Below are 16,863 nucleotides of genomic sequence, written 5' to 3' on the forward strand. Positions count from 1 at the left end.
ATCGAGGAATACTAAATGTTCCATGTTTATTGCGTCTATTTGTACGGTTAATTACTTAGTTAATTATACATATGGTAATAAAATTTCATATTTCGATTGGAGTGGAATAGATATAAAAAGATAATACAAGAAAGGATAATACATGTCTGAGATTTCACATTTCATTCGTTTGTGTATAATAATCAATTTATGGCAGTCTTTGCTCAATGTTGTGGAAAACATATAAAATTACAAATATCAAAAACAAGCATATCTCCAGAAATGGAGTTAAGACGAGAAGAAGAAGTATTTTTCTTAAATTACAAGACTCGCTAAATAAATGCATAGCATGACTACATGGCTCAGGAAATTCAAGTCTTTCCATTTTTTCAGATCATCGTTGATTGATTCCAACACGGTGGGAGGTACATCTGTGTCAATGTGACTTTTAGAAATCATAACGCCCAAATAGGCCAAATTAAAAATAGCTAGCAGTCCAAAAATAACGTTGATCATGAAGACTGTAAAGTTATCCGACTTGAACGTGTGTGAACAATTTGCTGGGCATTTACGACTCCGAATGCATGCATTAAAAATAGTGGCCAACTTCTCACGGAGGGTGTGTTCCACATACGTGTACAATCCGAGTGACAAAAGAACAGATGTGAGACCGAAGTTCAACCCGTGAAGCATGGAACTAACGGCAAAGGTCCAGAGTACAGCTTGGAACGTTCCCCATTTTATACTTGGGCGAAATATGTCTGGAAAAAGAGTTTAAGGTCTCAGTTTAATAGCTTCTCAGAAAGAATTCGTCCTATTTCTTTTAGTAGAACTAAAAATTATGTCATAAATTGCTTACAAACTCTTAACCACCGATGCATTGGCTTGTTCCAACATACAACGACATCCACTAAAGACCTCGGCATTTCAATTCTCCACGGCTCGGTCACGGTTATTACAGAGTCATTCGCAATGCCGGTTAGAAGACAGGATAATTCTGACAGATATGAAATAAAGTAGTGGCTAAATCGAACGGCCATAGCGTCTCGAAACGTCAGCAACCATCTAAAATATACACCGCATACCACAACCACATTTACTAAATTCAGTCATAATCATCACTTCTCTGAAGTAAAGAAAACAATCAAACGCTTACCTTGACTGGGTGCCAAGAAATACCCAGTAAAGGAGACAAGAGCTGACTCCAAGACTCAAGAAAGAACAAACTGCTGCCCCAAAAGCCGGCAACACCCACCAGATCGTCTAGTGAAATTCATATTACTTTAAATTATTACCACATTTAACACTTTTTTTGCATCCCAAAATAGTATCATTTTATCGTTCTCCATAAAATATCCTTCTTGACACTGCTGCTGCATAAAATCTCTCATCACCTGAGTTTGTCCCTCAAATAGTCGACAATATACGTCAAAAGGAATCCAAGGTCCAAAGATTAAATTTGCTGGGCAAAATATATAGCCCAAATACTGGTCAAATGATGGGAGTGTGGTTTGATATCCGATCCCCATGTCGAAACAGAGTGAGAGAATTTTCATAACGATGATCATTTGAATTCCTCTCACCTGCTCCCAAGATTCAGGTAGAATGCCAACATACTCTCTGTAAAAGAATAATTAAAAAAGTATGGAAGGACAGTTCATCTTTGGACATCATTTTTTAAGTAATATAATAATGCATTCATACCTTACAACCAAATAGCAGACCAAAACAATTGTAGCGATTTGAGAATGCAAAATTCCCGAAGATTTGGCACAAGTGGATACCATAAAGTATCCCATTACTGCTGGAACAATGGTAAAGATGGCATTTCCCCCCACCACTGACACCAAAGCTACCAATCCTAAACATACTGAGAGAATGTGATCAACCCGCTGGCCCACGTTCACTATTATTTATAGAAAATAAACGCAATTAATTAGTTAAATTAATTATCTCCTTTTTAATTATTTGGTGGCCACTACCACTTACAAATTAAAACTTATAAATTCCACTTATAAATTAAATTAAATTGATACTATTAGTGACGATGTAAACGAATTTGGTTGGATGGTAGCAAAAAATATTGTTAGCTTTGAATTGGCCAAATTTACATACAAAATTATAAATGAATGTGCTCCAACATTTTTTATAAATTACCTAAACCTTGAAGGTCTTAACTTTAATACTAGAAATAATACTTATTGCAAGCCTTTGTCATGTCCAAAAACAACAATTGGAAAGAAATCTTTTCGATATCGTGCTATGCAAGCTTGGCTTAATTTACCAGAGAAAGTGCGATCTTCAGCGAAACATGTTAGCTTTGATGTATTTAAACTACAAACAAAACGTATACTTATGTGAAAGAATGATTGAAATTTTTGATTTGATTGACGATTATGAATTTGAAAATATACTATTATAAATATTTAAATACTTATTTTATACTTTGTAATGTGAATGTATCCTTGAGGTGTAATGTCCTACATAGTAGGGTGCCTTATTGTATGAATAAATTAAATTAAATTAAATTAAATTACAATGATGATTTAACAGTCTTAATGCCAAACAGGCGCACAACATCCAAGCTACTTGACCAAACGCTTCGGTCAACGTGGGTTCCAAACATTGTTTGAAAATATCCGTGATGCTCATGTATGTCGCATCGCCTTCTTCCACGAGCATATCGTCATCCTCGTAGTCTCCGTAGTAGTCAACGTCCTCGTCTGTCATATAGTCCATGGCCATCAAATTAACCTGCAAATTTCCCCAAAAAAACATAATTAATCAAACAGCAGCTTAAAAACTATACTGGAGTGCTTATCAGGGTAAAATTTGACCTGACCTTTGTCCCTCAAGTCGTCCGACCTGCCGGTAGCTAGTTTAAACGTCGACGATGTGTCGTCAACCCGGGACGACGACACCAAACTAAAACAACTAATTCACTTCCGTCTCGTCACCGATTTATTGTTATTGACAGCGTGTAGCCGCAATCCATTTAAAAGGAGAGAGGGGCCTCGTGAGACATTTCCGTCAACTGAACCACGCTCGAATTATTCGACCGACTGGCAGTGATTTTTTAGCAAATTGCATATTAATTAATAATAGAAATTGAATAAAAACTTTACTTTTTTAAGGTTCCAATTTCCAGGTAAGAATCAATATGGTTAGAAGTCGTAATATTGTGATGGATAAGTTTTTCAGATTTTTGCGAGAGGAATGAATAATTCATTATGAATTGACAAATTTCTCATTGGGTTAATTTTTAATTTCTGGTTTAATTTGACTGAAATATAAATTGATAATGATTGGTCATGTTTTTGTTTAGGTGGCTGGAATTGTCAAGATGATACGAAACTTGGCGAAGCGATGTTCCATGATTTATAATGGACTTGGTTCAATTGTCGTCACACCGTCAATCTTGGCTCCGAGGATGATTTCCACAAGTGTTCCTACCCTCATGCCGTACGAACATCAGAGAGGGCCCAAAGACTGGCCCAGATACAACAAGAAAATCTTTCCCCCACAGGAAATTGGCGAGAAACCAAGGCCTGCCGTAAGTCATCCTGGCCGCGGATCATTACTTCGCTTAAAAGGTTTGGTTTAATTTGTACTTTCTCTTTCAGTACGTTTGTCACATGAAGTGTGATATCAAATACTCTCCAGACAAGATGTGGTGGGTGGCATGTCTCGTTAGAGGGATGCCCGTGGACGAAGCCGTTAAACAATTATGTTACGTCAAAAGGAAAGGGGCAGGTTATGTGAAACAAGTCATTCTAGAAGCTCAAGCATTGGCTGTTCGAGACCATAATGTAGAATTTAAGAGTAATCTCTGGGTTGGTAAGTCTTCATTCGACAGGAATTGCACATATTATTCTATTACAAAGGCTTCATCATTAAAAAATTGATAATCTTTCAGCCGAATCATTCGCTTCTAAAGGCTACGTCGTGAAAGGGGTTCGTCGTCACGCCAGGAAGAGGTTTGGACTCGTTGAGTATAAACATTGTCATTATTACGTAAGATTAGAAGAAGGACCGCCACCAGAAAATTATTATCTTCCTAATCAACCCGACGGACCAACTCTTCTTCAAAGATGGATTGAAGGACGACGACAGTTACGCGTTGCTGGTGCCTTATAATAAATAGAATAAGGTAGTTCATTGTTCTCATTGTTCGTAGCGATAAGATATATTGTTATTTATTATCATTGATGTGCTAGCCATTGTTATACATTGAAATGTGTAATTTATAATAAAAATTATAATTATATACATTCAAATGTGTCACTTTTAATAATAATAACTATAATTGTACAATAAAAATTGAAATATTGCACTTTTACCGAACTATACGACTATACTAATAATACAAAAGAAAGATATAACATTTTAAGATATAAATTAACAAAGGAAATTCCACTGTGGTCATAAAACGTACATATGTAAGCGATGTTCGTATAATGGAATTCTTTATCATCCTCAAGCGTCTTATTTATCAGACGTCTTATTTATCAGATTTTCTAATTACTCATTGTCAGTGATATATGTATGTACTTACTCTATCAGTAGCACCTTACGTAGTGAAAGCACGTTATTTTATTATGTCTGGTTGCCTTGAAAAAATGGTGTGATACCTGAGAAACTAGAGGGCTAAATAACTTGGTTGCAGTATAAAGTGGAGTGTATGTATATATGTACTGGACTGAGATTTATATTTAGTAATAATTTGGCAAGCTGTGTAGTAAGTCAGGCATCTTAAGTTTGTACTGGTTATAAACGGTTGCAACTGCCTCGTCAAAATGGAATTTAAGATAATATCATCGATCGATGTAAGGTATGGCATGGTTGGAAACCATTTAAGTTGAAGGAATTGGAGTAAGATGCATCATTATCATTTTCATCATCATGCAACCGGTCCCCAAAACGAGGAAGAATTGCTTCGTCCATGGCGATGCCGATACTGGAGCCGAGTTACACAGATTGGAATGGCACTCACATCGGGACAGGTATTCAAACTTATCTTCAGTATTGTAACATCTATCGGTCGAATGGTCACTCTTTGAATTCAAGCAGTTTCGGCTGAAGTGGTAAATCTCTGGAAAAGGAAGCAAGTTTTATTTAAATAGCTTGCATCATTCGTTTCATTATTAAGAATCCTCGTTGTTGAATATGCATTCGGCCACAAGTCCTACGTATATCTCCAACATTGAAAAGTGACCAAATGCAATGGTAAAAATTAGGGTTTCTGGCCAAATGCATATTCAACGACGACGATATTTATATCTCAAGTGTGGCCTACGCCTACCATCATTCTTGGAATGCCTGTAGGTCACCGCTTCACACCCCTTGGAACAGTTAACGATGGCTGCGTATCCCTCCACGAAATTGTTGTGCGTACAGTTGTCGACCACGCTAAAGTTTCGGGATGGTTTTTGCCAGGAGCAGACGTAACACTGGATCTGGTGACCTTCGACCCCACGCGCAGCCAAGACGACGAGGAGGACAACCCCCCAGCCCAGCAGCACCACGAGTGGAAACAAGCTCCTCTTGACGAGACTCATGTTCAAAGGATTCTTTCCCAACAACAACAACAACAACAAGTCAACTGGATGGTGCAAAGGAGGATAAAATTCGTTTAAATCCCGAGAATTTCTGACAAAAGAAGTGCTTGAAAGTTAAAAAGATTGACAACTGTGGAGGAAGGATTGAATTTGATGGGAACGAGGAGAGGGAGCGGATTTCTCTAGTTTGAAACTTGCAAAAAGGCAGATGGACTGGGTCTGGTGGACATCGATCCGACCGAGTTCTGAGTATTTTAGCACGATGAGAGTCAAGTGAGTGAGAGAGAAGAGAATTCACTCACCAACTTTATGGTTTGTGTAACAAAGATAACCTTCGCGAAGAATACGTAGACTTTTTTTGTCAATCTATGTTAACTCTCAATCCACTTAACTGTGTTAAATTCTGGACAATTAAAGATTCTCATAAGCACGATGAGGGTGGTCCAGGTCCCCACAAAGTATATATACATTCTGAATCCCTTGACAGACCTTAACCCCACTTATGGGGCAATTTGGGACCTTGACCTTTCGACATTTGGACCCCAAAATAAGGTCACGCAGGTCGATTTTGATCTTGATTGTAACTAAATTTTGCAGGTCCACAATGTACCAAAATTTGGGGAAAATTTGTATTTTTATAGAAAAAACACTACTTGTAACAGTTGATGTTATCACTCTAAATAATCCATGATATTTTTAATTAATCCAGAGAGTTTCAAGCCATGGAGTTGGTCTACCCTTTTTACACAAACCATAGTAAACCGTGTCATTTGTGGGCATAAAGAAAGACGTAACAACAACCAAAAAGCACAGAACTTGAGAGAGTACTCGGGACTTGCAAATTATATAAGGTCGGAATTCGGAATGCTTCGCGTTTCATGCGTTATTTGCGGACCCACTAAAACTTCTCCTATGCTTATTACTTACTCTCTGCTGCTCTTTTGAATGATATATGGTCGCCTCGTCTTCTTCTTCTTCTTGTTCTCTTTGTCCCACAGGCTTGCGTTCGTCAAAGTACAATAAAAACATTTACCAGCAATGCCACCACCCACGCTAAACTCGCTCTCCGTTCTGGATGGAGTACAGTACGACATTTAACTTTTTTTTATTAGGAACAAACTAGGTTAAACAATTTGAGACGTTGTCAGCAGCGTGATTTTTACTGTAACTACATTTCATCTCCCCCATTAGTGTTTAGTTCGGGTGACACATTCTTTTGAAATTAAGTGTCATCAGACACTATTGCGCTCAAGGACAGCAGCAATTTAGATGTAACTACTTATGTATACATGCGGGTCTGTCCTGTATTTATGTATCGTGCCACCACGTCACATCTAAATGGGGAACCTCTACAATTTTGAGGTTGTGCAGAAATTGAAAAGTAAACGTATTATTTATTCAGGAGGAGGAGGATGTTGATGAATTCGCTCTCTCTCCCTCTCTGTCTGATGAAAGTAGTAGAATGATGATGACGAACAAAGGAGGCTGCAGAGATAGGATCAAGTTGTTGGAAATGAGATGAAAGCCATTACCCAGCCCACCCAGCAGTGTGGGGAATAATGTGTCAATTGCAGTTATTTCAATGGATGGATGTATGTACATATGTATATAAAAATAACAGCAAAAAGGTCTTCATTCCGTCAAGGGATGTTTATCCGATGAGATGAGATCTCTGCTACCTGCTGCTGATGAAAAGATATGCCACGTACGTATGTACATACGTACACCTCATGTTTACAGGTGCCCGTATGTGATGAGGGATGGACGTGTGTCGGTATTATCGGCATTTGATGATGGAGAAAGTGGCAGTTTGTTAGCAGTTAGTTGGAAAATATGAGCTCAAAGACACGCTGCCTGCGTGGTGAGTCCGTTGGGAAATCATTTTTCTCTAATGACTTGTGTACTTTCCATTTCAAAGCGCTAACATTTCTCCCAAAAAGAATGAATTTCCCATTGTCGACAGGTTGGTTGTGTTATGGCTTCAGAAATCAAACAAAAAGTTTAAATAAACCGTATATAGCCAGCCGTGGAAGGAAGGAAATGACGCCAGTTTTCCACTTTCCCCGTTCTGGGACACCAACCAACCACGCTTATTGCATTGCATCACAATATATTTTTTATGTATATACGAACGAATGTACTACATGTATCAAGCAAATAAAATACTAAATATTGGATCTTTATTATTTTACGTTGTTCTCTCTCATCGTCCTCCTCCCCCTCCGCCCAGCAGTCTCACGAAACCATTTTCATGCTAAATCTCTCTCTCTCTCAACCCCGTCTCTTCTTCATCCCATTCGTCTCAGATACAATCACATTTCAGCATTTTTGACGTTAACCAAGTAATTTTTTTCTACATTTACTTACAGAGAATCTTCTTTTTAGAACAAGCAAAAAGTAGTGACTAAAATTCTCTCTCTGCACGATTTTTTTACTGCTACGTATCATCACCAGCGATCCGTTTACACAAACTTTATCGCTCTCTTACTACATACCATGTTCCTCTAATAAATATCGTAATAGTAAAGAAATCGACGAATAATAACGAAGAAGAAGAAACGCGGATGAATAAATATATACTCAAAGAAGACCAAGTAAATTGTATGCACACAGATATAATAAATTTCTCTAAATTGGTTCCATACTCGGTGTAACAAGAACTTGATGAGAGGGAGAAGAAGATAATTGTTGTAAAGACAACAGAGAAATAATGATGACATTATTATCGTACATAGATATTTCTACTAAATGCTATGCTACATACTACTAATGCTAATAGTAATAGTGATAATAATAGTAGTGATAACATCCATGTGTGGTTTTCTCTTAAATATTTACGCTAAGTACATATACACACAGAGAGAAAGAGAGAGAAATAATATTATTTTAGAATTACATAAACGACCACGGTTACACGCAGAGATTGAGGGACAGAATATACGTGTTAAGCTTGAAATGATTTACTTTTTTTGTGTGGGAGACATACATATTTAGTGCATTTCTTATTAACAATTAGGGATCAGATAGATAAATTTATATGACAGATTTTGATTTCGTTAACTTTTTTTGCTATGAGCCACACTATACTTTTTTTATGTCTATACAGCATGTGCGACTAATAAGTAAGTGATGTGATTAAATTCAGATTTATAATAGGTATGAATTATGAAGTGCAGTTACTAATATTTATTTCTTAGTGTGTGCATGTATTCTACTACACGAGATCACTATTCAAGATTTTAATGCCAATAATAATGTTAATTAAATATGTTGTCCAATTTTGTCTTAATTTTTTGCAACCATTTTACTACACACGTTTACATATTTTTATAATATCGAATTAATAGTTACTCGTAAAAATAAGGTTAATAAGACTACACGGATCTAAATATTCTAGTAGCATAACACGTACTGCTAAGATTATCCTTGTTACCCGATTAACTATTTTAATAAGCTACATATTTTTTTTACAGTCTAGAATAATTTAGAAATTTTGCAATTTTTTTTCACCGTATATGCTCAAATTTTGGGGGGATAGAGATTTTTTCAGGTTAATTTTACCACTACAAAAGTGTGTTACGTATTTATTTATTTAGCCTGTTTTTCCAATTGGGTCCAATTTATTCGTCAAGTCAAGACATCTCTTTCTCTCTTTTGCTACGATTTAATTACAATTTTGGTTTCCGTGTTGTGCAAGAATCCATTTACGTCGTGACAAATGTATGTATTTACCAAAGTGCAACGTACGCGAAATGAATGAAGGAATGAAGGGAATGAACTGCTATGTGCAACAATTACGAGTAATTAATGACCAGATCACGCAGAGAAAGTGAGAGGCTTGTTGTATACTAATTTTATTGAGAAGAAGTGTAAATAAACCCTGGATTATGTAAGAGACCAATTTTGAGGATAAATCAATTAGGTTCTGGTGGGTGGGGGGAAGAAGATACATTTTGGAGCAGGAGGAGGAGGAGGTGGTGGAGGAGAGGTTGCAATCCGGTTGACAGTAATGATGGGTGTTTTATGTATGGTTGGTGGTGTGAGCCGAGGTGAGAAGTGTCCTTTGAGGATAATTCCTACCACGGCATGAGAAGAAAGCACCTGCTTAGTCACGTCATTTCTTGCCCGGCGTCATGTCAGAGCCCAAGTACATCCCTTCATGAATGGCGTCCAGGGTGTCCTTGTAATCACACGAGTGAGACAGGCCAGCGTTGAGTCGACATGTCCGTTTCGCCCTGAAAATTTCAATCCAGCCCGTAAAATAAAATAATAATAGTGCTGCATCACGGGACAAATGTGGGTAAGCTTCGAGACCCAATTCATCACATCTTTGTCCCACCAAATGGCTCCACCCACTCCATTACTCATCATCAAACACGGACCCCACTGTCAGGCAATTTCCTAGAGCTCTCTTGTGTGGCAATGAATTCATTTTCCTCCTCAAAAGCTACACTCTTCTTGGAACGGGGACGAGAACAACAAGATAACAAGAGAAATTTCTCTGAAAACCTGGCCAGACATGAAGAATTTATTTTCGCGAGTAATAAATTTATTTCCCTTCACTCCGTTTCTCTCTCTTCATTTGCAAGCATTAATTAGTATGCAAAACAAATATTAACAATTTAAAACGAAATGTGCACGAGCTGATATTATACAAATGAATGATTCATACGGCATAAACATGAAGAATGAAAAGGAAACGCGAATTTTTTTCTCCTTGGCTTTCTTTGTTGGTACAAAGTGGTTGCGGAATTGCATACTTTTGAGACCCAAGACGCACTCGAGGCGTTCTAGGAAACCGTCGTCGTCATCGTGGTCAAATATTTCTCAAAGGACGATTGAAATATGTATGACTTACACATTTTGCGTTTTTCCGCAACAGGGTAGAAATTCAAAGAACTGCTAAAAAGGCGTACGTACTGTGGCAGCAGGAAAAAGTGGTAGTTTGTGCTCCGCAACCTTTTCACTTTTCTCACAAACCACTAAATACATACGCTGCCCAGCAGGACCATATTCTAGAACACGTTGAAATTTACAAGCTATATTTAAACGGGAGAGAAGGATGAACTGTCACAAACATAAAGTCCTCAACTGCCTCCTTTATTTGTCCAGCGAAGAGTGTAATTGATTCATCTCCACCAGCACCGCATTCGCCATTTTCTCATTTCATCTCTTCATGGTACTTGGTTTCGCATAAATTTCCAGTTTTTGCGCAAACAATGCAAACGTGGTTTGGTTTCTCTGCTTGTGCGGGTATGTGGTAAGAGTGGTCTAAACATAGAAAGCTACATTGCGAAAGTAAAGATACAAGTGGAATGAGACAGAGTTGAGAAATGGGGCAAGTTGAGATTCGTCAAGAATTGGGCAACTTTCTCCATTACTTTTACCCTCATGAAACTAATCGTATTTAAGTGGACCTTCTCAACCAAAAGAAAACATGATATGCAATCAAAATCATACTTGCTACAAATTCCTTGAACGGGCTGGCACGACATTCATTTGTCGCCAAAACCACCCTTCCAGTCCATTGAAAAAGCAGCTTTCTAGCATTATTATCATAACAATGGTAGAAATCCTGACATTGAAAAGCTGTCAAGAATAGGGAAGAAAACGTATGTATGCAGACGCTGATTGCATTATTGCATTAATCGATATTTACTTTATCCTTTTCCCCACCGCGACGGACAGACAGCTAAATGGACGGAATGTTTTTAAAAGAACGGAACAAGAAGCTAAGTAAGAAGCCTGGCCGCCCCACTCCTCGAATCCAATCCAATCCAACAATGCATCCACACAGAAAGAAGAAGAGACGCCGCGTGTCCACGAAATGTAAGATAAGTACGTCTCTCGGAAACCTGTTGGCCTTGGGCAATGTCACTTTCTCAACTTTCTCCTCCAACCATCCGTCCAAAGTGAAAGCTCGTTTAGCCCCAAACATGCGAATCGCTTTGAATTGTTAATGTTTAATGAAGGGAAACCACTTTTCTCTCCTCATGCCACGTCTCACAATAGCTTTTCCACTCGTACATTTTCCTTAATTCAATTGGAAAGAGCTGCTTGTGAGTAATAAGTGTCAATCCGGCAGGGAACCGGGCTACCTACGGCCTACCTGCGTAGTTTGCCCTACTGCTTACGTAAGTAAGTACTCAAGGAAGGACACACGTGTGGTGATGCCATGTGTAAAATGAGCCGCAAACTTCTTATCCACCCAGTTAGCACAACTTTCCACTCGTCGTAATAACGATAATGGTAATAAATAAGCAAACTTACTTTGTCCGGTAGTCGTTTGGGATATTTTGAAGGGCTCCAACATTCTGCAGCCATGAGAGCAGGTAGAGTCTCATCCTGGACAAATTGGAGGAAAAAAAGAGAGATAAAAATTCAGACAAACATTTCCGAGAAGAAAAAAAGTCTTAAAAATGTGATCGGATCGAATTATTTGATTTATTTCGTCTTTAAAACACGCTCCAATTTCACCTTTAGCTGCCTCATTATTAAACTTCGCCCACTGCGGAGTTTCATTTCAGGGAAAAAATCATGCAAAAGTTTGTTTAAACAAACTTGTTATTGTTGATGATCGGAGAAATATGCTTCTTGAGCCGGATTCGTTTTGATTTGATCGTTATAAATCATTTCACACGTCTCTGGATGAATTTAACAAAGCAATAAAATATATACGCCTCTCACTCCACTCCTCTCATGCATCAAATGGGACGATTTTGCTGTATCACTCACACAACAAACTACTCACTCATTCTCGTTACACTTTTCCTCTCTCTTCATTTCAAAACTTTTCCAGCTCACTTTTATCCCCTTTGAAGTTAAAAGTGCTCCAACTTTAGGTCCACATTATTCTGGGTGAATAATTCATATAGAATTTACAACTGCTCCAAAATCCAACCCTGTAATATTTACGGGGGCCGTATGAAATTTTAACTAGTTGGAATTAACAGTAAGTATTGACATGGTATATACTTATGGACGGGGAGAAGAAGCTGGTGCTGACAAGGTCAACTATATGTCACGACGATGGTGGTGGTGGTGACGCTTTCTCCAGAAAATGAAGTGCAAACGTCGATGAAGAAGATGCTTCCAGAGCATTCCTACTTTTTACGTGGGGGCAAAATATGTATGCGATGTCACGCGGAAAGATGTTTGTGGTGGAACTGTTTAAAGTTTTATTATGCGGAAGTACAGAGGAGGAATTATTCATGTGCAAAGTCATTGTTTCATCTCATTCTATTTCCACAACTTTCTTTGTCCATGATACGACTGCGACAAAATTATTAAAATCGGCACCTTCTCTACACCCACCACTCTGTCTTGTCGTGATTCTTCTCTCTCTCGAGGACAGAAGAAGACGGGGGTAGATTTGATTTTTCATTTAAATGAAATTCGAGTCTAAATGAATAAAGTTAAGCTACGAGGGATTTATGTCCTCTATAGATTAATGCATGCACACGAGGAGAGGCTTCCGCGGAAATGTATAAGGAACCACCGCGGTCGGTCGGTAAGTCATTTGGGACGACGGGGAAGGAATATGAATCTATGCAAAACATATTTTCTGAATGTAAACCGGCCGCCATTTCGCCTGCCGGGTACGGAAAAAGTAAGGCAGCCGAATTAGTTGCATGGAACAAAGCAAAGCCCTCCGCTCTCTCGATCGTGACGTTATTGATATAGGAAATTTATGGAGAAAACTCTACAGGTAAATAGATACTGGATTTGGTCTAAATGACGTCGTCGACGGTGGTGGTGGTGGGAGAAGAATGGGATGAGGGACTAATTGGAGTTTGAATATGCGAGAAAGAAAATCCCAGTTTGCTACCACCACCGATCTGCCCAAGCAGACCAACTATTAGGGGAGAGAAAGCCCTGGATTTCGGGAATTGAATACATCTCACAACCACCACCACCACCCTCCGATCTCTCTCTCCTGCTATCTTTGTTTGTACTTCCTCCTCGTCCTAAACTGGATCCGAAGTGGTAATAAAATACAGGCCAACTTTTCCTTGCACCGAGAGAGAAAACCCTCGGAGAAAGTTAATCTTGTTATATCTCCACTTGTAATCCTTGCCGACAGCCAACTTTCCCCCGTCTTCTCCGACCAGGGCCAGGACATTTTACCTTTGCGGATACTTATGCTCACCAACTCACCTGTGTATTCGATACAATGCGATACATACATGCCTTGGTAAAGAAAGAAGAAACCCCCGTTTCCACACTGGTCAACATGTTATTGTTGTTCGGATGAGATGAACTGCTTTCACTAACTTACTGCTTATGACTTTCAAAGAAATCATAAAAGACGACTCGAGGCAACGATGCGATGCTATTCTGCGGTTGTAGTAGTCTTTTGTTCCGCAAAACAAATCACATCATCATTTCATGACTTGGGGCAACTCACCGACCGGCAGAGTATCGCTTACCTTGTAGTGGTCGGAATATGATATGAGATGTATGCCTTCCCCTAATTATACAACCATTAAGCTCCTTATATACTAAATAAATTCCAGATTTTGCAAGATATTGTTCTACAGAGTGGGGTCGTCGTCGCAGACACGAATTATGCATGGATAGGACATGAATCATTCAACGAAATTTGAGCCAGGTACTCATGCAAATTATGCATGGGTGTACTCACCAGTCTCAAGTTGCCTCATATGACTAAAATAACCCTTGGTTTTTCTCTTTTTTTCCTCTCTTTACAACCTCGTTATAAGTTCAATGTCAACAATTGCACCACAATCGCTACGAGGTAGAAAAGTCTTGAAAAAAGAGAGATTGCAATATTGCCCAGCACACCCACCCACCCACGCAAAATAGGTAATCCTGTCCTCATTCTACGCTTTCTCTACCGCGTTCTGATTGATATCGCAAAAGTGAGCAGATAGATATAAGTTATGTCGCACGAATACCTAATCACGGATCTCGACCAACAGGTATATACCTGTGTAAATATACTACATTTTCCATATATCGACTTATCGGACAATAAAAAATATCGGAGTGAAATGAGACCAAAAACGGGTGAAAAAAAGACTCTACCTGGCATCTATATTTGACTGTGGGACGTAGGATGGCTCCTTTCCAATCTCGACCTCGGCATTGGGCTGGAGATGAACGAGGGACGCTTCGTTAGGATCTTGCAGCGGGTAAGGGGCCACGTTCGGGAGGAGGAATGCTGCCAGGACGAAAATCGTCGCTACAAACAGTTGGGTTCCAAAGGTGTCCTTCATGATTTCAGATTTTTTTAGGTTTTTTGAAATTTTAAATTTTAACAAGGTAATCGGCAACTGGTTTCTTCTAGACTCAAAAAAATCCGAATCAAATAGACTACGAGAAAGCTTCCAATCTTTGACTGTGCAAGTGACTGTTCTTTCCGTGGAGTGAGAGCGGAGGTGAAAGTGGACTGAGACTGAAACTCTGCTGCCTGCCTGCCTGTGAGATGAGATGTGATGGGTGGAAGAGTTTTCCAGAGAAAGCGACCGTGTTCCAATTTGTAGCCAGCCTTTTATAGGCGAGGCAGAAAGAGAGGCGACGTCGACGACGACGACGAGTTTTGGTTTGTGTGTGGTCTTGTCGAACGAAACGGACGGCGTCGCTCCAAACGGACGGACGGGGGAAAAAGTACGTAAAAGTATGGACCCACCTGGCGTTAAACGTATCTACGTATGTACTACTGGACTCATTTTAATAACAGTCTGTCGTCGTTCTGTTCTTCATCATGCAGTAACAGCATCAGCATCATCACCATCATCATCTCTTTAATGCTGCCACTGGTACAGATCGCCATCCAACTTTCCAACCCCATCCGCCCCGTTATTATTCACGGGTCAAACAAATTATTATCGTTATTATTGCGAATTTCAGCCTGTGGACATAACTCTTTCGCGTATGCCTACTCTATCTAATCATAATTCTATTATATGAATCATTTTCTCATCAAAGAACACAACATCGGCAGATCAACTTGTTTCGTGGGATGATAGTTTCCCCATTAAATGTTTGGTGGGTGCATCATTCAGAAAACAAACCAAGTTTTTCGTACGTGCTGCATGTGTAAATTAAATACATGCAAGAAAACGGGATACGTAATAAGTAATGCACTGGTGAAAGCACTGGAGGAGCAGGCTCCTCCTCCACCGCATGGCTTGATCGTCATCAGGGTTTAAAATCCCTCTTAAAATCCTTCTTTATTTTGGTACACACTTCTTGGAAAAACGTAAGAGGAGGAATTGCGTTCTTAAAAAACGGCACGTACTCATCATCCGACCTTCCAATCATGCCAACTAATAACGCTCCTGATCAGTCTGATTTCTCCTTCAACTTTCTCAACCACTTGCAAGTTAAATGAAACGTAGGTACTTCACTTGGTTATTCAGTGTTGCCTTGTTTCTCAGGTTAAAAAAACATATTTCCCAGTCACATCCCACCTGGGAAATGAATGGGAATTGTTAGAACTTTGATAAATTGAAAGGTTATTAAACCTTAACAGATACAAGCAAGCTATTTATGGCACATTCTTTTTTGAAAACTGAACAAATCCAATTATAAAATTTTACTCAAATACTTATAACTTTTGTGATTTTCGAAAAATTAAAAACTTATTATCCCCCAGGATAATTTTTTAACATTATTTTTTAATGGGAAACACATTTCTCGGGAGCTTAAATTTGCAAAAGTATAATTTCATCAATTTCACAATATTTCCCAATATTTTTAGCACGGGAAGTATCCACCACTTTGGAACACTGTCGGTATGCATGCATATATATTTTCGAGGAGAAAGAATCTTTCCCGATGAAAAGCAACATAGGAGAAGAAGAACAATGGTGAATTAATTTCTGTTACGGAACAAGGATTTCAATTCATGGCTGGATTATATACTCGAGAATCAATCATATCTCTCATGATTGAATTCCAAATGCTCCTTTTGAACCAAATCCTTCCCTGCGCTGCTATTCAGACATATTATTATTGCATAAAATCCTTGCCCTGATGGTGACCTGGTTCTGGGATGAATTGAAGGATAATTCTTTTTGTCCAGTACCAACAAGACCAACTTGATTGGTTTCTACTTGATATAAATTAAATACAATAATCTCAATAATAAGATGATCATCATTTTATTTCATATTTCATAATTCCTTTCATACGTAGGAATCTGATCTTCTTATTATGTTATGCATGCAAGGCGAGTATTTACTAAGAAAGCGGATCGCTGAACACGTGGCAAATGGAATGACGCTTGTGAATAAGTGCCACACTTGCAGTTCATAAAAAATACCATTGTACAATTTGACTTCTTCTACATATTTGAACC

The 16,863-nt window shown here is 38.7% G+C and overlaps 4 protein-coding genes across 4 annotated transcripts; 1 reads left to right on the plus strand and 3 right to left on the minus strand.

Moving 5' to 3' along the window:
• Position 1: 1 nt before the first annotated feature.
• On the minus strand, positions 2 to 2,971 carry LOC110856733 (protein-serine O-palmitoleoyltransferase porcupine). Its single transcript, XM_022105264.2, has 7 exons — positions 2,822 to 2,971; positions 2,517 to 2,733; positions 1,684 to 1,885; positions 1,374 to 1,599; positions 1,136 to 1,242; positions 839 to 1,044; positions 2 to 740 (listed from the first exon to the last, which is right to left on the minus strand). Exons 2-7 carry the CDS (start codon positions 2,722 to 2,724, stop codon positions 295 to 297), a joined length of 1,395 nt encoding a protein of 464 aa, XP_021960956.1. The 5' UTR covers positions 2,725 to 2,733; positions 2,822 to 2,971; the 3' UTR covers positions 2 to 294.
• Positions 2,972 to 2,982: 11 nt separating this feature from the next.
• LOC110856708 (39S ribosomal protein L22, mitochondrial) lies at positions 2,983 to 4,250 on the plus strand. The gene is made up of 4 exons (XM_022105225.2): positions 2,983 to 3,127; positions 3,305 to 3,532; positions 3,603 to 3,816; positions 3,896 to 4,250. The coding sequence occupies exons 2-4, from the start codon at positions 3,323 to 3,325 to the stop codon at positions 4,114 to 4,116; spliced, it is 645 nt and encodes a 214-aa protein (XP_021960917.1). The 5' UTR covers positions 2,983 to 3,127; positions 3,305 to 3,322; the 3' UTR covers positions 4,117 to 4,250.
• Positions 4,150 to 6,616, minus strand: LOC110857009. The gene is made up of 3 exons (XM_022105608.2): positions 6,465 to 6,616; positions 5,282 to 5,549; positions 4,150 to 5,071 (listed from the first exon to the last, which is right to left on the minus strand). The coding sequence occupies exons 1-3, from the start codon at positions 6,564 to 6,566 to the stop codon at positions 4,833 to 4,835; spliced, it is 609 nt and encodes a 202-aa protein (XP_021961300.2). The 5' UTR covers positions 6,567 to 6,616; the 3' UTR covers positions 4,150 to 4,832.
• Positions 6,617 to 7,686: 1,070 nt separating this feature from the next.
• Positions 7,687 to 15,042, minus strand: LOC110856921. The gene is made up of 3 exons (XM_022105508.2): positions 14,586 to 15,042; positions 11,808 to 11,882; positions 7,687 to 9,772 (listed from the first exon to the last, which is right to left on the minus strand). Exons 1-3 carry the CDS (start codon positions 14,774 to 14,776, stop codon positions 9,652 to 9,654), a joined length of 387 nt encoding a protein of 128 aa, XP_021961200.1. The 5' UTR covers positions 14,777 to 15,042; the 3' UTR covers positions 7,687 to 9,651.
• Positions 15,043 to 16,863: the final 1,821 nt, after the last annotated feature.

This window comes from Folsomia candida, unplaced genomic scaffold (genome assembly GCF_002217175.1).
Source record: "Folsomia candida strain VU population unplaced genomic scaffold, ASM221717v1 Fcan01_Sc017, whole genome shotgun sequence".
Lineage (NCBI taxonomy): Eukaryota > Metazoa > Arthropoda > Collembola > Entomobryomorpha > Isotomidae > Folsomia > Folsomia candida.

Bases quoted from the DNA above. Each gene is read 5' to 3' on its own strand.
- LOC110856733 (XM_022105264.2), bottom strand. From the start codon at position 2,724: ATGGCCATGGACTATATGACAGACGAGGACGTTGACTACTACGGAGAC. The intron at 1,600-1,683 runs GTATGAATGCAT...ATTCTTTTACAG, and splicing joins GTCTGCTATTTGGTTGTAAG to AGAGTATGTTGGCATTCTAC. The intron at 1,243-1,373 runs GTGATGAGAGAT...GAATTTCACTAG, and splicing joins TATTTGAGGGACAAACTCAG to ACGATCTGGTGGGTGTTGCC.
- LOC110856708 (XM_022105225.2), top strand. From the start codon at position 3,323: ATGATACGAAACTTGGCGAAGCGATGTTCCATGATTTATAATGGACTT. The intron at 3,533-3,602 runs GTAAGTCATCCT...TTTCTCTTTCAG, and splicing joins GCGAGAAACCAAGGCCTGCC to TACGTTTGTCACATGAAGTG. The intron at 3,817-3,895 runs GTAAGTCTTCAT...ATAATCTTTCAG, and splicing joins TAAGAGTAATCTCTGGGTTG to CCGAATCATTCGCTTCTAAA.
- LOC110857009 (XM_022105608.2), bottom strand. From the start codon at position 6,566: ATGTTTTTATTGTACTTTGACGAACGCAAGCCTGTGGGACAAAGAGAA. The intron at 5,550-6,464 runs GTAAGTAATAAG...TTGTTGGGAAAG, and splicing joins ATTCAAAAGAGCAGCAGAGA to AATCCTTTGAACATGAGTCT. The intron at 5,072-5,281 runs GTAGGCGTAGGC...TTCCTTTTCCAG, and splicing joins CAGGCATTCCAAGAATGATG to AGATTTACCACTTCAGCCGA.
- LOC110856921 (XM_022105508.2), bottom strand. From the start codon at position 14,776: ATGAAGGACACCTTTGGAACCCAACTGTTTGTAGCGACGATTTTCGTC. The intron at 11,883-14,585 runs GTAGAGTCTTTT...CAATTTGTCCAG, and splicing joins CAGTCAAATATAGATGCCAG to GATGAGACTCTACCTGCTCT. The intron at 9,773-11,807 runs GTAAGTTTGCTT...TGAAATTTTCAG, and splicing joins CCAAACGACTACCGGACAAA to GGCGAAACGGACATGTCGAC.